The sequence below is a fragment of the Bufo gargarizans genome, chromosome 7 (assembly GCF_014858855.1).
Source record: "Bufo gargarizans isolate SCDJY-AF-19 chromosome 7, ASM1485885v1, whole genome shotgun sequence".
Taxonomy (NCBI): Eukaryota; Metazoa; Chordata; class Amphibia; order Anura; family Bufonidae; genus Bufo; species Bufo gargarizans.
In genome coordinates this window covers 147,866,520-147,887,881 of record NC_058086.1, presented here as the reverse complement: position 1 = coordinate 147,887,881, position 21,362 = coordinate 147,866,520, and the positions used below count along the sequence as shown (strand labels likewise).

The following is a 21,362-nucleotide window of genomic DNA, read 5'->3' as shown; positions in this document are numbered from 1 at the left end:
GCATGGTTTTTGGTGCCGGATCCGGCTTCTTCAGTTTCATATACCACACAGAAAAACAAAATGGCATGGGAACGCAACAAGCCGGAACGGAATGCGCTCTGGTGCACTCCGTTACAGTTTGTTCAGTTGTGCTGCGGTTTTGTGACCCTGTGCCGGATCTCAAAACCGGACAGCAGATGTGAAAGTAGCCTTACATGGGCAGACGAGCAGCACATTGTTGGGAAGGAAGCGTTCCTTCCTGACAGTCCGCTGCTTGTTCATTGGAGGTGAAGCGCTGCATTTACAGGCAGTGATCACCTCCACAGTATGATGAGGGATCGGTATTGCATGGTTTCTGGACACCACGATCTGCTGCCCAGAAACTATAATTTATGTGCCTGCACTAACGATCATTTCACTCATTCATCGAGTGATCAGCCACCGATTTAGACGGACAGATTCCCAACACTCTGCCCTATTATCTGCCCATCTAAATCCACCTTTAGAGTAACATCTAAATTAGTGTACTTTCACACTTGCGTTGTTGGATTCCGGCAGGCAGTTCCGTCGCCGGAACCGCCTGCCACATCCGGCAATCTGTATGAAAACGGATACCATTTGTAGACGGAACCGGAAGTAGATACATCTCCTAATTTTCCTGTGACTGTGGATGGCCTCAGTAGCCACTCTGTCACGGGTTGTCACATTTAATCATCACATGTGCTTTGAAACAAATAAGAACTGAAAACAGGAAAAAAGAATTTATTTCTGGTTCTCAGAAAAGTTATTAAATGTACATTTTATGATGTACCTATTAAGGTTTAACTATTCCAACTTTTTTCCAACATTTTTTTTCATAATTTTTTTGCTTTTTATTTTTTTAACTTTAGTTTACAAAATGGGTTTTATCCAGCAGAATCTTTGAGTCTGCATTTTCAACCCCGTTTCTGCCAGAGGGGCAAATAACAGCATATATGTCAGACTACTCTGGCCGTAAAAGGGGTCATATATGGAAAATGTCCCTCCCCTTTCCCCTGAAACAATCCCCAATTTGCCCCAAACCCTGTGCCCGCCCGCTCACCCCTACCCTTAGAAAAAAAAAAATTAAAACAATAACTAAAAAGGTGCCCAACTACATTTATCTAGCATTGCGTTATAACTCACAAACGCGCGGTGTTAAAAAGAATTTAAAAAATAAAATAAAATCACATGTAGGTAGTTTTGTTTTTTTTCGTGTTAAAACTAAGCAAGAAATATGAAAGACATAAAATAGAAATCAGCAACCTATTTCCATGCTAAACGGGTGTGATCTCTGTAACAGGACTTTTTTTTTTTTTTTTTTTAAGATTTTTATCAGTTTTTTTAGTAATAAAGATTATTAAACCCAGGACAACTTTTTTGGCTGTTTGATGTCTTTTTTTTTCTTCTGTCTTTTTATCTTGTCTTTTTTGTTTTCTTCAGAATATACAAGAACATCCAGCATCAAATGTTTATCTCAAATATAACAATCGACGATACACAAGTTATGTGAAACTGCAGTGAATGTTAATAAAGCTGAGCACTTCCCTCTGTGTCCGTCTTTCCTCTGTGCGAGTACATGCGGATTTTTGGTATCAAACGTGGATTGATGACACCCTGTGCAGGTGCTTGTGGATAACTGCCAGAGAAGAGTAATCAGTAATGAAATGATGTCCAGAAATGTGACCAATACCAGGCAAAACAATTCCTTGGGACAAATCATATTTTAAATGAAGGAAGGGTTGAAGCAGCCATACTAATTGGGATGGATAGGCGTTTTTGCGAAATGACCCAGTCTGGATTGAAAAAGAAATTTCTTTAGAGCACTGATCTTGGAAGAAGTCAATTAATGGAGAGAAATAATATCCACGTGGAGATATTGGTAGTAAATGATCACAGGACAATTCAGTTGGAGAAAAGGGGCCTTCACATCTATTGAGCGATACTCAAATGGAGCACTTTCATCTTCAAGAGAATAACGTCCAAATCCAAAATACAGGCAATGGAAGGAGCTCTGGATTGATAGCAAGGCTCATATATCTATTTTTTTTTGTACTGAATACTTTTTTCCCCCACAAATGAACTAGCAGTAGATCTGCTTCTTTGCTTGAAGAACTGTTGTCTGAAGAGAAGAACTAAGGTCAATGTGGAAGAACATGTTAACAATCTATGTAGCTGGAACTACTTCTGGTAGCAACACATCATAGAAACTGTATTCCAGTTTATTGTCCTTTAAAATGTACAGCCTTTGGTTAGTATACGTAATCCACATATATTAAGGGTTTCCTCAAGATTCTGTAACTAATCATTTTTGAAGATGGTCTTTATTTTCTCAAACTAAGAACAGATGAACCAGAGGTTTGAAGGGAAGATGTCATTAGTCAAGTATGGGCATACTGGCGAAACTAAAGATCACATGTATGGCAGTAACCATCCATGGTTTAGTCCCATGTTCCAAAAGGAGATTTTACTGCATGAGGTAACAATAACCATCAGGATTTTTGGACCTCAGCTATAATTGTGATCAAAGGGGGGCTTGATGCCAAATGCAATTTATTGTACTTCCATTATCGTTTAAGCATTATTTGGGATCAAGTAAACGTGGTAGCTTGTGTGCGTAGATGGTGCCATATTTAAATCAATCTAATTAATGCTTCATTGGCAGTTAGTTGATGTTCATCCCAAACGATTTTTTTTTTTTTTTTTAAACTGGGTAAAAAAAAAAAAAAAAAAAGAAAAAAAAAAAAAAAAGGAGAAGAAGCAAAGAAGAATACAACCTACATAATCGTAATAATGTAGGCATGGATAAAGAAGTCAATGTAAGTATTAATGACGGACTGGAGAGTTTCTAATGGATATGCCAAAAGAGGTTGCTTTGTTCGCTGCATTCCCACAGTGGCCATCTGGAGTGAGAGGGAAGGGATGGATTCTGGCTTTCAAGAGTAGAAATTCAGGAGCCGGCTGCTCAGTTGGAGGTATCAGAATGGACGCTGCCAGGTCCTTCCGTAGGGGAAGTCACAGACGAAGGGGTGGCCGCATCCTGCCACCCTCCGTTAGCCTGAAACAAACAAAAAAAAGCAATGCTTTATTGTCTTGTACTAACTTGTGAGCAAAGCCTCTGAAAGTCAAATGGGCACAGTGCTTGGATGATTCCTTCTCCTCCTTTGCTTTCATGATCAGTGGGGATCTCAGCACCCGGACACCCACCGATCAAAAATTGACATGTCAAAGGTTTTATGAAATAACACTAAATGCCTTTTAAAGGGAACCTATCACCATGAAAATTCAGAGCAGGAGGAGCCGGGCAGATTAATATATAGCTTTTTGGGAAGAGATTTAGTATAAATTGTATTTTATTTGAATCACTGAGCATTCTGTGATTACCATGCCAGTAGGTGACAACCTTCCTTGTATGAGTATGCATGCAGAGACAGCAGTCAATCACCGATTAGGACTACCCACTGGTAGAGATATCCATAAATAATATACAAGCTGTACGGCAGGGATGGCCAACCTGAGGCTCTCCAGCTGTTGCAAAACTACAACTCCCAGCATGCCCAGACTGCCTACATCTATTATCCTACAGCTGGGGATGGTGGGAGTTGTAGTTTTACAACAGCTGGAGAGCCGCAGGTTGGCCATGCCTGCTGTACGGAATATTTTCCTGGAAAACCATATATCAATCTGCATGCAATGGGTTTTGTCCAGCCAGATCCCATTATAGTAAATGGGGTGCGGTGGTGAACAGCTTTATCCGGCTAGGCTGGATTAGGTTAGGGTAGGTTCAAACATCTATTTATTGGATTCGGCAGGCTGTTCTGGTAGAAAACAGCCTGACGGATCCGATAAATGGAGGTGTGAATCTACGCTTACAGTACTGAGATTCAGAGAATTAAAGGGGCAGAATATTGCAAGATACCTGCAACAATCAAATAATTTTCTAGATTGAAAAGGCAAATATGAATGAGGTCTACCAATCTGGACATGGCAGTCACATTGAAGGCACTTTGTCTTATACCTCATGTAGCACACAATACGGGATTCATTTCAGAGAGATCTATCCTACAATGAGTCTTTTCATTTTACTTATGCACAATGCAGTGCAGCCTGTGCTTTTTGAACCTTGAATCCAGCAAACCTCTAAAGCCTCCCTGGCTGTATGAAAGGTGTGACCCTCTCCATTGCTGCACATTCCTTGATTCAAGGACACTGCTTGAATTTCTGGATCCACCTCTGAAGCAGAACCTGGCAGCCTTTTATTTCCCAGCCTATGATTTTGTGGCGGCCTCTCTGTAATCACAGTGGCCCGGTCTTGTCCCCTCCTCTCCTGCGTCCAATCTATCTCAGAACTGTAATTGCCATGTCACAAGATCATCTGTTCCTGTCCCTTCAGCATCTCTTTAATGTGCACAAATGACACTTTATGTTATGTGGGGTCATGGTGAACAAACAAAGTGATGGCTGGGGACATAAGAGAGTGAGAAAGTAGTCAAGAGCGTTACAACTTGTTATAGGTCATTTATAATTATATTCAACTTTGTGTGTTTCAAGGCCTTCAATTTACATATCCCTGGGAGTTAAAATCTTACACCCTGTGTACGACAAAAGGAAGTCTGTGCTGGCTTATTAAGTCGTACCAGGTCTGAAAATGCAAAAAGTCCTGGGTTCGTAACCAGGCAGAAAACATAGGACTTGCCTACTCTTGACCGGTTATCAATAGGATAGGTAACAAATATCTTATTATCAAAGAGGGAACCACCACTAAGACCAGAGCCCCAGTTTATCCTCAATGCAAGAGTGCACCGAAGAGCAGTTTGAATGGAGCAGCAATGAGAACCCAACCAATCACTAGAATGGGAGCCTCCAGCTTCACGTTCCTCCCTTAAAAAGGGTTTTCCGAGACTTTAGGACTGATAACCTATCCTCTGGATAGGTCATTATCTGATCGGTGGGGATGGGATACCCAGGACCCCCGCCAAACAACTGTTTGAAAAGGCAGTGGCGCTCGCAGTAGTGCCGTGGCCTTCTCACAGCTTCTCCTAGGCCAGCGATAACCCATTCATTGATCACGTGGCCTAGGCGCAGCTCAGCCCCATTCAAGTTAATCCGGGCTGAGATACCAAGCGAGATACCAAGCGCAGCCGCTATCAAATGTACAGCGCTGTGCTTGGTAAGCTAGGAGAAGGTAGCAGTGCTCACAGATGAGTTGGTGCCCCCTTAAACAGCTGACTAGTGGGGGTTCCGCATGTCTTGAAGATAGGTCATTTAAAAAAACCTGGAAAACCCTTTTAACTGCAGTTGTGCAGGAGAGCTAACCCTGCTTTCACACCTGAGCGTTTCTCAAACGCGCGTTTTATGCGCGTTTTTGTCGCGCGTTTTTTGTAATAGTAAACGCGCGTTTGACGCACGTTTGTGTGATTGACTGCAGTGTCCTATGGCCACAAACGCGCGTCAAAACGCCCCAAAGAAGCTCAAGTACTTGATTATGCGTCGGGCGTTTTACAGCGCGATCGTACGCGCTATAAAACGCCCAGGTGAGAACCATTCCCATAGGGAAGCATTGGTTTTCATGTGTTGAGCGTTTTACAGCGCGTTTGAACGCGCTGTAAAACGCTCAGGTGTGAACTTAGGGTAATGGAGTAGTAGTTGAGCGCTCGCATTGCTGCTCCATTCAATGTATGCTCATTAACATCTGAAGAAGGGGCTGTGACCCTGAAACACATTATGTTTTAGTAATAATAAAGCAAGTTTTATCTCCTACTGGATAAGTGAAGGAGTCTTTGAGGATCCTGGGAGTTATCTATTGACTGGACTGAAAGACACAGCAATGGTGCACTGAAGAGGAATTGGGGCTCAAGACTCTATTTTAGTTAATGGTTGAGGTCCCTGCTATCAGATATTTAGCACTTATCCTTTCAACAGGTGATGAAGGCCATATTACATATAGCATATTGATTTTATTATTTTAGTACTCCTTTCTTGTGGAGCATGGGCAAAAAAAGAAATTCTACCACTTTTTTTGTGTCCTATTTACCCGCACAGCATCTAGCTTGTTGCAGCCGGTGTAGTGTAATCACCGCTGCTAATCCCATTCTCCGATTTCTGGAGGATACCGTTCTTGATGGGCCGCACTGACTTAAATGGGGTTCAAAGGAGTCCTAGTACGTTTGACAGCAAGAAGGATGCTGCAGAGGGCGCACCGACTCCAATAACGCTAGTATGAACAGGGTCTTAGATGCTAGATTTGGTTCAGATCTCTGACCGGTAGTAGTTGGCAGCTTTGATGCAGTCTTTGATTTATTATATTATGTATATATCACAGCAAGATGATGTCACAGCGAGTAAAAAATTTTAAAATAAGTAACACCCAAAATTAGGGAAGAAAGGGGAACAGGTAAAGCAAGCAGAGTAATTCATACTGCCGAGATAAAATAATTGAATCCATGTTTTCCGTGTGCATATACGAACAAAATAATTGCAGCCATCGGGGGTGAGGTGGCTTGTGGGGGCTGAGAAGAAACGATCTGACCTGTTATTTTTTCCCACTAACAATCACCATTATCCCAATCACTGCAGCGAGTAAATGGTGATCACAGTGAAGGACTCATTATGGGGAATGGCAAGGATGCATTTCACTATAATAGGGATGTTTTTTTCTTCCCCTAAACAGAACTGAAAGCTTTATTTAAGAAATTGGTTGTGATCTTTTTTTTTTTCTGTTATTTGCCGTTTCAAGATATTTCAGAAGTAAGCCGGCTCTGATAACAAATGGCATGAATCAATACCCGTTACAGGAGCACTCTGCTCATTGAGAATGTCACAAGCCTCGCACGCTCCAATGCAAATATAGAGAAAGAGCCTCACGTTGCGATGTGTATAATTACGGCAGAGATAGAGAACAGCCAGCAAACCTTCTCCGCCAAGCAAGTTTAACAGTGAAAATAACAAAACAATTGTATACCTATAAGAGCCGGCGGCGCTCCCCTCCCACATCGCTGTGTGCATCTTGCGTTATTTCTGTGTTTATGTCAGATCTCGCCCCCTCCTCCCTCCCTCTGTCACGGCCTTTGGATGGTGGATGGCTGATCTGAGAAATGTATTTGGATTGCTGTCCCAAATCTGCAGCCGCTCTCCCCGTGTCTGTCTTATTGATTTCACTCCATACGACACGGCTTGTCGCTATGAATTTACATGTCATTCCCAGCCGCAAGCACTGCCAGGAAGGTTTGCTCCTCTCTGCCGCCCTCCAACAAACACACAAATATGTCCGTGCATGTATGGCTGCGGCTGTGAACTGCTGCACGGTAATAACGGTCATTACAAGACAATGTAGGGAATTGTGGAATATTTCAGAGGGGAATTTGCCTCGGCTGTCATATTCAATCTAGGACAACGGGTCTTGGAATTCGCTTCCCAGGTCCTTCCGCCCCACCTTACGAACGGAGAAACGTCTGCCTGGCACAGAACTGGTTAACACAGATGGATTCCACGCTCGTTCTGCTGTGGCCGTGCTATGTGTCACCTGTTTGGCCATTTCCCTCAGCTGACTGTAAGTGGCCGCAGGTGGCACAAGGAAGTTGATTGCGTGTGACAGGGCTTGGGCTCCAGCTGCCTACACTGAGCATCATTTGTGGGTAGAGCGCTGGCCGCTGGCTTCACCGGCACAAAGCAGAATAGGTGACCATGAAAGGGAGAGAAGTGTGTGCAATGTGGCAGTCAGGGCCCTGTGGACTTGAAATAATTGGGAAACAGACAGAGAAAACAAGGTTTCTTTGCTTACACTGATGCCCTGCGGACTGTACATCTGATTCGCTGACAGAGTCTCACTGTATCCGCCTGTCTGACTGATAACATGGCGAAGGGTATCCACCTGGAAGACAGACAATACTAATGGTGAAGAGAGGGTGCCATGACATAAGCAGGACAAACACAACGAAAGAGGAATATAGAGTAGACATGGAAAAAAGTAGGAACACCAAAAAGGACAGGTGTGAAAAATATGAAACGAGAAAGAAGAGGGATCCAGCCACTGAGATAAAGGGGAATAAAGATACAGAAATAAGAGAAAGTAAAATACTGGAAAATAAAATCAGTGCAGGACTGTTAAAAATATACAGGGCTAGAAGACAACTTATGTATATGCTGAACCCGAGGAACAGAATATAACGAAGGGTTAACCTAATGTTTTCATTCATCCTCTGGAAGAAGCCAACAGCAGCGACCAATCTGCCAGACCCTTTCAGCTGGGCAATGTTACACAGCCATAATGGTGGATTACCAGATTGGAGTTTTTGTAGATTTGTCATTTTTGTTTTGTTGGAGAGTCAATAACAGTCTTATCCATGAGTCAACCTCGTAAGACACCAAAAAGTAGTCTGGAGTCCCCAAGAGAAATCACGACTAACCTTCAAACTTAACGAGCCTACCATACATTCTTGAAGGATTCTCAATCCAGTTTAGTTCTCCACCAGGACATTTTTGGATTCAAGGTCTTAGGTGGTATACTAAAATCTTCACACGTTGCCGATCGGTTGGGGTTCCGCTGTAGTATGCAGTGTTTTGACAGGATGATAGCGCTCCATGTTGCGTTATACCTCTTGTCAAATCTGATAGAATATTTGATAGCCTCCGATACAAATGTGAAGTGAGCCTAAAGGTGCTCATACATGTCCGAACAGCTATCTGTGGAATGTACAGCTGACAGCTACTAATCCTCAGTCCCTCGGATCAAATATGCCATATCCTTCATTATCTTGGCATCATCTGTTGTGAGACAGGCCCTCACGTACACATGTTGCCCAGTAACACTGGTGGGCTTGGCTAACTTTTCTATTATGTGTACGAAAACAATGGATTTATTTTATTTCAACCACATCTGAACCTGGGTTAGTCATTTATTCTTCCCCTGAATTCTGATTTGGTTTCCTTAAGGCCCATATATTCTTTAAGGAAACGGTCTCTAATGTTTTGGCTGCCGACGTTTAGCTACCACTCTTCTCAAAATACACCAACACTAGGTACAAGTCATAAGACAATCATTCTCATCAATCCTTGTAAATGTGACACCACATTGTCTACCATCACTTTATATGTGAATGGATTTATAAACTGTACCTTTTCTAGAAGCTTAAGACAGAATCTTCCAACAACTAACGCATCAATAGCTACCTCAACAAATGATTGTCACCAATGCCTTTTCCAAATCATCTGAAGGTCCCTACCTGTGACTGTACGTTGGCTCCAACCTGGGCACCTTGGTAAGAATCTCCATTGAGAGACTGCACGCTCATGAACAAATCTCCAGAGTTTGACATGTTAAAAGAACTGGAAGAACCTGGAAAGGAAAGAGTGAGGCACCTGAATCAAAGAAAGAAGGAAGCTCAAACCCCGGAGAGGAGGTCTGACATGCATAGTTACATGGTGAGACAGGTAGATGAAGGCGGCTGAACAGTGTTAGTACAAGAGTATAAATATAGTATAATAAAAAAAATGGAATTAAAATGAGAGAAAAGAAATCGGCAAGCACAGGAAAGAGAAAGAAACAAGTAAGGAGCGTCCTTGTTTAGTACGAGGAGGATAAATTGTTATTCGTGTGATCTGAGCTAGGTTAGTAGGAAGGATTTGTTCACTGAATATGCATCACATGGAGGTAAACAGGTCTAATTTTCCATGTGCCAGAATTAGAAACGCCTAGTAACATGTCACATAGTAGTCGACTTTTATACTTGTATTAATTGACTATATTCTGACAATACTTTGAACACATTTAGTAGCCAAAGACCACGAAGATATAAAGGCTACAGCGTATAAAAACCGCTGAGAGGTAAGTCAAGAGTATGGCCAAGGATATAGGCATGTATATACTATCAAAAGTAGCCATTAAATGGAAAAAACATCCACTAACATTAAATGTCTAATACTGTACTCAAATTCATATAAAAGCCATTCCATTCTTCATCTGCCATAATAAAATACACGTTCAGTGTCAACTGCTCCGGATGTCAGCGCCCTTGTACACTACCAAAAAGAGCAAAATCCAGTTGTACGTGACCATTAACCAAACCCTTAAAATGCCCAAGTGGTAAAGATTCATTTACGTAAAAAACACATCAAAGCAGAAATGTTCTAGCAAAATAAAGTCAGCAACTGATTGTTTTATATGCACAATCAAGAGGAAGAATTCTAGCAGGCAGGAATACAGTGGTCAATGCTCATACTTTACCAAGCAAGAACACCCGGGAAGGCCACCTGGCACCATGCCACTTGAACACAGTGTCAGCTCTTTTGCATTGCATGGCAAAAACATAGTATATCCAAGTACAGATGGCAAACATGGACAACGCTCAATATAATAGTAATCCTGTGAAGATGGGCAGACCCATTTACATTATGCTTACAATGGGGTATGTAGGGTAAGTACATTAGTATGTGGTGTGTAATATGTTGTCTTTATCCAGTTGGTAAGCTCTTAGACATTGAAGGCTTAATATAAATTGTAGGGCATACATGTCATGGGACCGAGGAGTGTCAGTGTTTTAGGAAGGTAGCAGCAATGTTTTTCTACTCCTACACAACCCCCTTTAAATGCTTATTAAAAAAAAAAACTTTAAATGCTTACTAAAAACTCAAGCCCTATATAGATAAATACTATAATTTAAAAGTTTCTGTATAGGCAAAACAATAGATACAACCTTGCAGCTTTAGTTCCCCATAGGGACAAATTAAAGGGGTTTTCCAGGCTTCAGATGATCCATCCTGAGGATAGGTCATCAATATCAGATTGGTTGGGGTCTGACACCCTGCTTCACTTCAATGGGAGCTGAGCTACAGTAACCCATAACTGCCACTACACATTAAAAGGAGCGGTGCTTCCTCATCTAGCTCAAGGGCCGAAGGCTACAGCGAAGAGCCGATAAGTGGGGGTGCTGCCTGTTGGACCCTCACCAATCAGATATAAATGACCTACCTTGAGTAGTGGCATGGTAAAAAAAGCAACAACTAAGAAGGTGACGGCTGGATTTCTGAAGGTTTCCTTCAGCTCTATATACGCTTTGACGTCATTTCTAATAACGGTTAGTGATGTACTTGGGTTGTAGAAGTGGAAGAACCAGGATCAGACTGCAGCACAAGGCAGAGAGGAAACTTTTTAGAGGAATTTAACAAAAAAAAAAAAAAAAAATGTAAACCTCTCCCTTGTGCCAAAATTCTAGTAGTTGCCAATTCCAGTAGACAGCCCCATTTTTATCATGAGTCGCCAATTTCTCACATTATTTCCCCCTTTCCAATTAATCCGGAGAAATGTATATATATATAAAAAAAAAAAAATCTTCTCACTGTGTCCCCTGCTTTAATGACACATTATAGCCCAGATATATAAAGTAGGCAGACCAATGCCTTAATTATAGTCTCTCAAAGAACATGATAGTGTACGTAGACTCAGATTTGTTTTATTCCTAATGAAAGAAGCAGCCACTAATAAGTATCCTCCTAATACCAAGGCTGAAGTATGGACCAAGACAAATGGATGGAAAGATCAAACTGAGAACGAGCAGTTAAAATAAAAATAAAAATGAGAACACCACCAATAATTGAAACCACAAAACAACCACAATATTATAGCCAAAGTCACGTGCACGCCTCCGGAGGACCATGCGTACTAACCGAGGTTCTGTGGTGACAGGAACTGCATTTTGTTTTGTGGTGCCACTGCCCCGCGTTCCGTCTGTTTGCTTCCTGAATGAAACACAACACAAAACCAGCAATTTCAAGGATATCAGCCCTTAGCTTGTCATTGGCATAGAGAGAAGCATTTAACTGCAGGGTTAGCGAGCAATGTGTGCAGCTGGAGACTGGCTGACCAAATGGCTTTCTATGAACCTTCCGTGATCTTCAGTCAGTGTAAATTAGGAGAGATACGGATGAGACATGTTCATCCTATTCTCCTTCTCTATGAGCAGATCTGTGGTTACTTCATAGCTTAGCAGAAGGTCAGCAAGAGCTGTACGTACAAAAGCTGTATTTTCAAAATGTAAAAGTATGGCATGTATTTAAGAAAAAGAATTGGAAATTTGTTTTTTAAAGTTATTTTTTTTCGGGCATAGAAAATTGTAAATTACATTATCAAATAAAAGCTTATAAATTCTTAATATACCATACTTCTTTGCTGCCGGAGATTAAACTTATATTACCATGACCTCTCAGTCTCCCTTCTGGGATGGCACCCCACAGCCCATGTCAAAAGGTGGCTACACACGTCAGCTGAACACACCAATTTCAAAGGGACGGGTCAATCACCTAATATATATCGGCTCTTGATACTCTTCCTCAGATGGCAGATGCCAAGTGAAAGAATAATCAGGCAATTCCATGTCAACATGCCCAATCTTTTCATTCTCGAAGGAGATAAGCCACCAACCAATGCACATGTAACTCAAAAACTAATGCAATTATGTAAGAAATCTGTTGGCTTTTAGGCTTACCAGACTTTTATGAAAAGTAAACTTAATCATTGCATACATCAGTAACAAGTGTGCACTATTACAAAAAAAGACATAAAAACAAACAATAGCTAAAATGTCCTATTAAACAGTGTGAAAGACCAAAATCCCGCCAGTCTATAAAGCAAGAATTGTACTGAGACATAAAGAACTTTCTAGATTATAGTATTAGAGTATACTGCTCACATACAGAAAGATGCCACCACCAGACCAGAGGCAGGATCTACAACTACTAAAATCAGGATTAGGGCTTATGCTCACTTGAATAGGTCTGCGATCCGCAAGATTTAAAAAAATAAAAATAAATTTGCAGTGTGGAGGCACGGACCCAAACCCTATTGAAGCACTCCGTAGTGCTTCCGATCCATATTTTGCGGATTGTGGACCCATTCAAGTGATATATTTGCCCATATACTGCAGATCAGTCGGCAGGCTGCAATACAAGCACTGGGAACACATGTTCGTGTGCATGAGCCCTTAAGGCCTAACTCCAGATTAGCGGTACCTGGCTAAATTTCTTGTGAATGCATGCTATAGACTGGAATACAGAGCAGAAACTGTAATATTAAAAAGTAACTGGACTTTTCTTCAAACAACTCACACCTTCAAGTTTCTTATTTCTTTTTGTTCTTCTGACGGGTCTCTCATCTTACATCTCCAGGTGGCAAACTTCACTTTGGAAAGTGCCATATTAATAAAGGATTTTGACTCATTGGCGGATACATGTGACAGGTAAAAGGAATAATTCTTTCAACTCTTATTGTTGGGAAGCTCTACCAGATCTTTATTCAACTAGCTTTCATCACTGGGGTTCTCAAAAATGTTCTTTAAAAACATTTCTCATGTCAAAGAACTTGTGATCTAGAAAAATGAAAGACATACAAAGATTGGTCGCAACTAACCTGTCCCTTCTCTGAAATGTCTTTCTCCAGCTTCTTTTTCTAAAGCTTGAATTGCTTTACCTGTAGCTCAATTGCTCTAGTTTCTAAAGGTTTGGGGCCTTTACTCTTTCAGTCATTAAATCACAAAAATATTCTGATCATTGGCTTCTGTACAGATCAATACCTGATTTTCCCTATCTTATGCAAATACACATAACCAAAAGCAGGCCATACACATTATACTTTTGTCGGCCGAACCCGACAAGAACGGCAGGTTCGGCCAACACACTAAGGCTACTTTCACATCTGCGTTTTTGCTGGATCTGTCATGGATCAGCAAAAACGCTTGCATTAGGATAATACAACTGGTTGAATCCATTATGGAGATTGCATTAGGATTTTATTTGTTACTGGCCATCAAACACATGCAATCTTTTAGGTTAGGGAGAGATTTAGTGCGCAACGCATATCAAGGTATCATGCCACTGGCCATCTCGTGCACTATATGGACAAAAGTATTGGAGCAACTACACATTACACCTACAGGAGTTATGACATCCCATTTTAAATCCATAGGCACCTATATGGAATTGGTCCCTCCTTTTTCAGCTAAATTAGATTACACACTTCTGGGAAGGCTTTTTGAGTGCGTCTGTGGGAATGTTTGCCCACTCATCCAAAAGAGCATTAGTGAGGTCAAACACTGATGGCGGGTGAGAGAGCCTGGCTCACAATCTCCATTCTAGTTCCTCTTCAAGGTGTTCGATGGGGTTGAGGTCAGGGCTCTGTGGCCCAGTGAAGTTCTTTCACAACCAAGCATGTCTTTATGGACCTTGTTTTGTGCACTGGAGCATAGTCATGCTGGAACAGGAAAGGCCTTCCCCGAAACTGTTCCCACAAAGTTGGGAGCATGCAAGTGTCCAAAATATGTTTGTATGCTGAAGCATTAAGACTCCCTTCACTGGAACTAAGGGGCCAACCCCTGAAAAACAACCACATAGCATTATCCCTCCTCCATAAAAATAAACATTCTTCTGGCATTCACAAACCCAGATTCGTCCATCAGACCGCCAGACAGAGAAACGGGATTGGTCTCTCCACCGAACACATTTCTGGTGCTCCAGAGTCCAGTGGCGATGAAGAAAACACCACTCCAAACTGCTGCCAGATGGTCATGGAAACCCATGACATGAAGCTCCCAGGAACACGTCCGGATGTTAATGCCAGAGGAGGTTTGGAACTCTGCAGTTATTGACCCAGCCAAGCGTTAGCGACTTTAATACACTTAGCGTCTCAGCACTCAGCGACCCCTCTCTGTAACTTTACGTGGCATGCACAGAGTTGCTGTCATTCTTAAATGCTTCCATTTTGCAATAACACTAACCGTTGATGGTGGAATATCTAAGAGGAAGATTTCAGCTGGCTGTCACTTCTTGCACAAACATTCAGTACTTTTACAGTACTAACAGGCCAAAGCTTAAGTCCGATGAGACTTGCTGGCCCCATCCTCCCACCTTCCTGACCATGAGTGGGAGGTTTATTTCCCGTTATGCAGGTCATGGTCAGGAGGCACAGGACAGTGGGGCCGGTGAGTAGCATCAAACTCATTTCCCTCGCAACGCTCGAGCGCTGCATGGTTCGGCCTGTCAGTACTGAATGCTAGCCCAGAAGTGACAGCCAGCTGAAATCAGCGGGTCTGTCACTATACTATGCTGCTCTCAAAGAGAGACATATCTTTAAAGGCAGACTGCATGGCTAGACAACTATAGCAATAGGGCCGTATTAAATGGTTACAAGATGTGTCCCAATACTTTTGTCCATATTGTGTATGTGCTTTTAGGCATTTTTATCTTGTATGTTTTCTGTGTGCGCTTTCTTACTCTATCAGCATTTTGTATATACACAATATTTATTTCTTACTCCGTTAATTCTTAGCTTGCAATGCAGTCATCATGCTATCTGATTTTTTTGTGTTAATTTGTACTTCTATAGTGGCATTGTCTTCCATGGTAAATGTTGTATAAAATGGATAAAAACTTAGGCTACTTTCACACTTGCGGCAGAGTGATCCAGCAAGCAGTTCCGTCGCCGGAACTGGCAATCTGCATGTATATGGACAGCATTTGTAGACGGATCCGGATCTTTCTTACAAATGCATTGCAAGAACAGATCCGTCTCACAGTTTGTCATACGGACAAACGGATCAGTTTCTATTTTTATTTTTTCACATTTTTACCGGTCTGCGCATGCGCAGCCCGGAAGGACGGACCGGCATTGTGGTATTTTTAGTGCCTGAACCAGCACTAATACCTTTCAATGTAAATGAATGCTGGATCCGGCATTCCGGCAACTGATCTGGAATTTTTGATAGAGATCATACCGCACCATGCTGCGGTATTTCCTCCGTCCAAAACGCTGTTCAGTGACTGAACTGATGACATCCTGATGCATCCTGAATGGATTGCTCTCCATTCAGAATGCATGGGGATAAAACTGATCAGTTATTTTCCGATATTAAGCCCCTAGGACGGAACTCAATGCCGGAAAAGAATAACGCTAGTGTGAAAGTCCCCTTAATAGTGTTAAGAATATACAGTTTAAAACAAAACAGAAACAGGATACACAAGGATTGAGGTCTGAAATATGAAAAATAATATTACCATGGTATATGTTGACCAGGTAAAGATGCCAAAGTGGTGATCAGCTGCGCAATGGGCCAGTCTTTAAGGCTACATGCACACGACCGTTTCGTATTTTGAGGTCCGCAAACTGTGGATCCCCAAAACACGGATGACGCCTGTGCGCGTTCAGCCATTTGCAGAACAGGCCGCCTATTACAGAAATGCCTATTCTTGTCCACAAAACGGACAAGAATAGGACATGTTCTAATTTTTGGGCTGGGCCACAGAACAGAGCATTTGCGGACCCAAAACAACGGTCGTGTGCATGTAGCCTAAAATAAATGATCAACCAGGATATATGTGAAGGGGGCAGCTCTCTATTCTGCACACCTTAATAGTCTTTATAGGACAACCTTTTAATGAGTGCCTGTCAGATCTTACATGCATTCCTACTAAAATAACTGTTCTAGATCATCTCTTCTTATAATTGGCAATTGGGGGTTCCGATTCCTCTTCCCAAAGGGGTGAGTCCCTTCACATTCTGCCACAGTGAGCTCTGTGCACTTTGAGACACGACCCCTTGATAAAAGTAATGTGAACACCCACTTGTCAGTTTATTCAGAAATTTTTAGGAGAATTCAGGCTACCTGACAGAGGTGACGGCTGTCTTGAAGAAATTCTGCATGAATTTGCATGCGTGTTTCCACACCAAATCCAAATAAAAAAAACGGTGCGGATTTGACACTTTTCTCACCCTTGCATTGAAAAAAGTAAAATCTGCACAAAGAACTGATATACTGCGGATTTCAATATCTGCAACGTGCACAGGTAGCCTAATGGAAGAAGGGTACAAAGTATAGATCTAACAAAAGTTGCTCCAGAATTGTTATATTATGTGGAATACAATTACTTGCTAAAGCAGACACGTCAGGAGGGATGACAGGTCCTCTTTAAATAATACCTAAAATGGCCAATGAACTGGGCCTACCAGACTCTTATTTCACCACAGCCATCTCCTTCTCTTCTCTTGCTGCAGACTATAGTATGGTGGGCGGTCCCCTCTCCCTAATGCACACGGCCGTGTTTCAAGGCCATGAGCGGTCCGTGGTAACCCGGCCGTGAGTGGTCTGTGGTAACCCGGCCTGGATTCCTGCTGAGAGCAGGAGCGCACGGCGTCATTGGTTGCTATGAGGTCGTGCGCTTCCTGCCGCCGCTGCACTACAGTAATACAATGGTATGATCTATACGAGTGTATTACTGTATTGCAGCAGCGGCATGAAGCGCACGGCGTCATAGCAACCACTGACACCGTGCGCTCCTGCTCTCAGCAGGAATCCAGGCCGGGTTACCACGGACCGCTCATGGCCTTGGAACACAGCCGTGTGCATTAGGCCTAAAGGGGTTACACCACTAAAAGTAATTTATCACCTATCCACAAATTAGGTGATGAATACTGGGGGCCTTACAACTCGAACCTACTGCATTCCCAAGAATGGGGGGGTCCCCGAGTCCCCTCTTCGAAAAGAGCAGCATTGTGCAGTTTTGTCAGTCCATTGCCAGGATCGCCATCAGACCGGCATTCATTATCTCACTTGCGGACAGGTAATACTTTTTGTTGACTAACTTGCGTCACAACTTCTGTCAAAGGTACAACGTCCGAGTGCTCCATCCTCCGGACGTCAATCCCCTCTCCACCGGCAATGTCTCATACTAACCTCCCAATGACAAGGCAATGCTTCTGGTGCAGGCTGGCTTATGCGAAGCAGAAATGCGTATTTAAATACGTACCTCCTGTTTCTTTTATTTGCCTATGTTCCTAATTACAATGTAAGCGCGTTCAGAGAAGGGAATTCCACTTTATGTTTATTAAAGTACCATATACCTGTCATCCAGCTAACAAACAGAACTGCATATTGCAAACAGCATATGTCAATTCCTCGGAAGGAGATGAAGGCATGAAATGTGCCAGTAACGTTAAATACCGCCTGACTGCTCACAGAGAGAATTGGAGACAGCCTGCAAGTATGCCAGGGGTATGAAACTGGGAAGTGGATTAAAACTGCATATAGAGGGCGGGGAAAAATATAAGCCTGAAGGGGGGGTATATCAAGGATACGGATTGCTACTTTTTACAATGGAAGTACGGGTGTTTATTACTTTATTCTGTAAAGGGTTTTCCCATTGGATAGGTGAGGGTCTGAACACGGAGACCCAAAGGAGTCACAGCCCTTTTCCACTATTCTCTATAATTTGTCCACAAGTAGATGAATGGAGCACAGATTCACATGACACAATACTTTACAGTCTTTGGGAAATACAGAAACAGCCAACTGGTTTCCATATTTTCATCTGGTTTCTATATCTCCCATAGACATGTCTACAGCACGCATTTGTGGTCTCCGCTTCATTCTTCTCCTCCCAGACTGATTATGGAGACTACCGAGAACATAAAAGGCACAGGACAGGTATAGACATCAGTTCTTAGTTAGTGCAGCACCTAAAGACTTTGGCCCAAAATGCGTTAGAAGCCAATACCTTACGCGTATAAAGACTCGTCCACGTTCGAGTGCTGCCTTTCCCAGTCCGTCGATGGACATATAACATAGCTGTATAAAATTCTACACTGACCGTATCATTTTGAAGTATAACAAGCAATAAGACAAAAATATTATACAATCTACAAGTTTAATTAATGATCACAAAGGGAATAATCAAAGGCAAATTCTCGTGACACCTTTGATTACGCTATGTAAAATGACAAAATTAATGATTTTATCAAACTCATAACCTCTATTGTGTTAACGTGCAGAGGCATAAAGTGCACAAATATAATCTTGTATGCACGGACTGGAACAAGGTCCCTAATTTTATTAATTGCATCTCCAAGCCTAATTTTGCCTTTGTGTTATGATCCATTTTATTGCACGCTGTCATTTTACAGTTTCCCCCTACTCAGAAGCTCTGTCCCAGTCCTTCATTCCTCTTCGTCTATCATTCTTAACCTCTATCCCTGTTACACTCAATTCCCCATTGCTTCATCCTTAATCTCTTTTCTGGAGATTTGCCAACTATCCCTGAATCAATTCCTGGAGATTTCATTAGCCAAATGACTTAATGATGACATCAACAAGTGATCAACTACAGAGATCTAATTATTGCGCAGCCCATGGCAATAAATTATACAGATCATTCCGATGGAGTTTGTGGCAAAACAATGCAGATCATTTTGCTGAAGGATTTGGCAAGACCGCCCTTCATGCTTGGTTCTTTTAAATTCAATTAGTTGATATTGCAAAATTAAAGCTCTGTGCTGGAGGACAGTCGGACACAGTGGTCATCAAATCCCAACACTCTCACAATGAGATCTGGTGCAGCCCATAGATATATTATGGTTGGCCTGTCTGTCTTACTGCAAGCTCTGCCCCCTCCACCTTAGGGTGGACACTGAATGAAGATTAGATGGCCCTATTGCAGGCAGAGCAGTGATGCAGAGTACACCCTTCTTTTCCGAAACCTTTGCTTTCATATGCAGTGAAGGGGGTTGTCCGGCCAGTAACTGTGTATTCTTAGTCTGACACAGAAAATGGACTGCTCAATTATTGGCCACAGCAGTGAGCCACTTCATCCAGTGAATAGCTAAAGGCCCCTTTACACAGGCCAATGACTGGGGCAATTATCAGGAAGGAGCATTCCTAGGAACACTCCTTCCCGATAATTGCCCTGTGTAAATGTGCTGGCAATCCCCAGATGAACTAGCTTGTTCATCCAGTGAAAGCATTGCTTCAAGGCTCTTTTACACAGAGAGACACAGCACTCAATTAGCAGGAACTATCCATTTGTTCCTGATAATTGCCTGCAAGTCAGAAGGTGAGAGCGGCATTTACATGCAACAATCACTTCTGCTGCATGGAATCGCTGCTGTGATCGCTCGTCACCATAGAGAAACCATTGTTTAGACAGCACGAACAATGGTCAGCTTTCCAGAAACAATAATTCTCTATGGGGAGAAGAAGCGATCCCTCGTCCCCATACAGTGGAGGTGACTGCTGCCTGCAAATACAGCTCTCACCATCTCTGATTAACAGGCAATTATTGGGAATGGATTGATTACTAATGACAATTGCCTGCTGTGTCAGCCCTTGTACAGGAACCTTACGTGTTCACACGTTTTCATGTTGAGAAGCAACAGGAAGTAAAGCCACAGTGGACTCATCAGAACCGAGGAAGCAGAAGATGAGTCAGGGAATTAGGACTTCTTTAAATTTTTCAATTGTTTTGATAAACAGCCCCTTTAAACATAAAACATCCAGAGGAAAGTCTTCTATATAGGGTGGTTTGTTACTGTCAAAGTGTTTGTGTATCCAGGTCAACAAACAAAAAATTCTCTACAATATATAAACCAATAAAAAAAAATAAAAAAAGTTCAACCGGCAAATACATTACAGTTCAACAAGTGTGAAGGCTGCAAAATGTGAGTAGGAGCCTGATGGTCCTACAATACCATAAATAAGAGAATATTTCGGAATAAATGCAATATGACGCATCAGTGATTCATGGTGCAATTACCTCTTAGACTTTCAACCCTGTTATATAATGCATGCTGCCACCCTTTAGAGACGGTAGACCAGCCATTTCATAGGGGCCACAATAACGGAAGGCACAAGTTATTACGATCTTTCATAGTGTAAAAGAACTTGGTACACAAAATGGCAGCTGCTGAGGGCTATTTCAAGAGGCTTTAATAACTCAAATCCCAATATGACTGAGGTAATTATAGGTGTGAAAAAGACATTAGAGAATATGGTAATATCTGAAACACAAACAACGGGAAGCTAATCTAGAAAATAAGCAAGGGAAAGCAAAACAAAAACGGGCAAAATAATACAGAGACGATATAGAGGAGTAAGAGAGGGGGCATGAACAAGACAGAAGGTTACGACCAGGACCACAATGGCATCAAGACCAGATGGGGAGAGAATAAAGTGAACAGAGACTATACAGTAAAGAAAGGCTGGAGGTAAAAGAGAAAACTAAAATGGCAACAAACAAACAGAAAAAAAAAATATAAAAGAAAAAAGAAATGAAAACAAAAAAACATAAACTAACCAGCAGAACTGGGAGTTGAGGGCGAATTGGCTTGACTTCCGTGAACTGACACATTGGTAGCAGTCACAGCTGTTTTGGCAGCATATATATTGGCTTCCTCTTGAAATTTACCTATGTTCTTCTTGTAGCGGATTCGCTTATTTCCAAACCAGTTTGATACCTGCAGTATGTGCAACAGAGACAGTGAAACAGTGCAACAGACAGAGATACATCTGCACAGTTTAACCTGCAATAAAGTATTAGCAACTAAAGCATCTATG

The 21,362-nt window shown here is 42.1% G+C and overlaps 1 protein-coding gene across 8 annotated transcripts in view; it reads right to left on the bottom strand.

Moving 5' to 3' along the window:
• Positions 1 to 725: 725 nt before the first annotated feature.
• Positions 726 to 21,362, bottom strand: part of PBX1 (PBX homeobox 1) — a 131,169-nt gene continuing 110,532 nt past the window's right edge. For 2 of the 8 annotated variants that reach the window (XM_044300906.1, XM_044300907.1), the window contains 5 exons: positions 21,103 to 21,262; positions 11,659 to 11,730; positions 9,219 to 9,331; positions 7,778 to 7,867; positions 726 to 3,055 (listed from right to left, as the gene is read on the bottom strand). In XM_044300906.1, the coding sequence (XP_044156841.1) occupies positions 2,963 to 3,055; positions 7,778 to 7,867; positions 9,219 to 9,331; positions 11,659 to 11,730; positions 21,103 to 21,262 (528 nt within the window). In that variant the 3' untranslated portion in view covers positions 726 to 2,962. Of the gene's footprint in view, positions 3,056 to 7,777; positions 7,868 to 9,218; positions 9,332 to 11,658; positions 11,731 to 21,097; positions 21,263 to 21,362 lie in introns of those variants that run through there. The other 6 variants (XM_044300908.1, XM_044300909.1, XM_044300910.1 and 3 more) reach the window with 5 other exon arrangements.